This window comes from Sinocyclocheilus rhinocerous, unplaced genomic scaffold, assembly GCF_001515625.1.
Source record: "Sinocyclocheilus rhinocerous isolate Xijiao unplaced genomic scaffold, SAMN03320098_v1.1 scaffold2993, whole genome shotgun sequence".
In the NCBI taxonomy this organism is placed as follows: domain Eukaryota; kingdom Metazoa; phylum Chordata; class Actinopteri; order Cypriniformes; family Cyprinidae; genus Sinocyclocheilus; species Sinocyclocheilus rhinocerous.
The window spans coordinates 54,652-56,459 of record NW_015628751.1 but is presented as its reverse complement, the minus strand read 5'-3'; the positions used below and the strand labels follow the sequence as shown (position 1 = coordinate 56,459).

The 1,808-nt window shown below is 37.9% G+C and overlaps 1 protein-coding gene across 1 annotated transcript in view; it reads right to left on the bottom strand.

The window, feature by feature from the left end:
* LOC107738449 (receptor-type tyrosine-protein phosphatase beta-like) overlaps positions 1-1,808 on the bottom strand; it is a 53,308-nt gene that overhangs the window by 26,899 nt on the left and 24,601 nt on the right. The window contains exons 10-12 of the mRNA XM_016550210.1: positions 1,375-1,638; positions 681-944; positions 242-517 (exon numbers count right to left, since the gene is read on the bottom strand). Coding sequence (XP_016405696.1) covers positions 242-517; positions 681-944; positions 1,375-1,638 — 804 coding nt within the window. The remainder of the gene's footprint in view (positions 1-241; positions 518-680; positions 945-1,374; positions 1,639-1,808) is intronic.

Genomic DNA, 1,808 nt, shown 5'->3' with positions numbered 1-1,808 from the left:
ATATATATATATATATAAATTTCCATTTACTGGTTGCTGGTCATAACATGAAAATAATTTTTGGCTTATAGGTCTAAGAATTTTAATGTATTGTGGGGTTTGGTTTTATCCATGTGGAATTAACTGTATGACTTTAAAAAAATCAAAACTCAAAATACATGTATGAGATTCAGTCGTGTGGCGAACTGATGACATAATGTAAATACACATTGAAAAACATGCTACAAGATGGGTGTCTTACATGTTTGTCCCTCGGCAGTGATGTCCTTGCTTTTGGCAGTGCCACTGAGTGTCTGAATGTGTGCTGTGTACCACCTTCCTGGAGTTAAATTTTTAAACAGGTGGTGGTTGCTAGTAATGGAGAAGTGCACAGAAGCGCTGGCGATAACTTGGTCACTCTCATCTAGTAACTGTAGACTGTATCCATCACAAACACCCACAGCTGCCGTCCAGCTCACTAACAGATTGTGTGTGCTGAGTTCATTATCTACCCGCAGGTTGGTGACTGTGGAGGGGTCTGAAACACACATAAGCACACATTAGACTATACTTTCTGGTTTCAAACACTTCTTGTCTCCCTGAGACAACATTATTGTATTAATCAAATTCATGTAGTATCATATTTCCACTAGAAGATCTAGTTCTGACATGTAAATACAATTAATATTTGTATTTCACACCTGTTCTGCCACTAGTTGTACTGTTATTTGTCTGCGTTCCACTGACCGACTGCACAGTAACTGAGTACAGTTGACCAGGTACCAGGTTGTGAAATTCTATCTGTGTGATGTGTTTAGGAACATGTCTGATGTCCTGGACATGTGTCTCATGAAACAGATACACTGAGCAAAAGTCCAAGTCTCCATCACCAGAGGACCAAGAGGCTCTGAGACTGCTGTCTGTGGTGCCAGCACTGAGACGAACACTCCGAACCTGACTGGGTACTGGTTGGCAAAATGGGAAAAAAGGCACAAACTGTGATGATGATAAGGATACATTTGGATTCAAATCCTGTCAGGTTCAACATGTAATTCAACACATAATCAGTGTTAAATCTGTTCAAATTTAGCGCAAGTGATTTACATTTAAAAAAAAATATAATATTGTACCTCCTAAACCACTGCTTGATGCAATGCTACAATAGTTAGCTTCATTATAAAACGTATTATAATTATAAGGGAATTTCACAAAAATATGTCCAGGTTGCTTTTTGCCGTAAAGCAGATCTAAAAGACAGTATTATCATTATTCACAATGTTATTATGGTTATTTCTTATTCAAGAATATATATATATATATATATATGTAAATACATGATTATTATTATATGTACATGAACAATAAAAAGTTTTCCACTGTAAAACCTTACAGTACCTGTGCGGCCCTCAAAGATCTCTGCACGTTGGTATGATCCGCTGTGAGTAGACAGCACGATCTTGTAAAGCCGACCTGGTGTGAGTGTGGAGAACATGTGTTCCCTAACCGTACTGCTCAGATTCACAGCTGGTGACACCTGCGTGTCATTGAAGAGAATCTGAACCTCATAGTTATCGACATCTCCTGGTGCAGATGCCCAGTTCACTCTCAGAAAACTGGTTCCATACTCTGTTAGGGACAAATTACCCACAGCACCCGGAACTGAAAAACACAAGGGTGAAATAAGATTGTTTATTGTAGTCCACTGATTACATCTTTACTCCTTCTAGAAAGTAGAAAGAAAATAAATAAATGCATACATACATACATGGGTCAAAGACGTTAAGATGTCCGCATCAAAATAAATTTACAAAAGTGATTTTATGTCCATA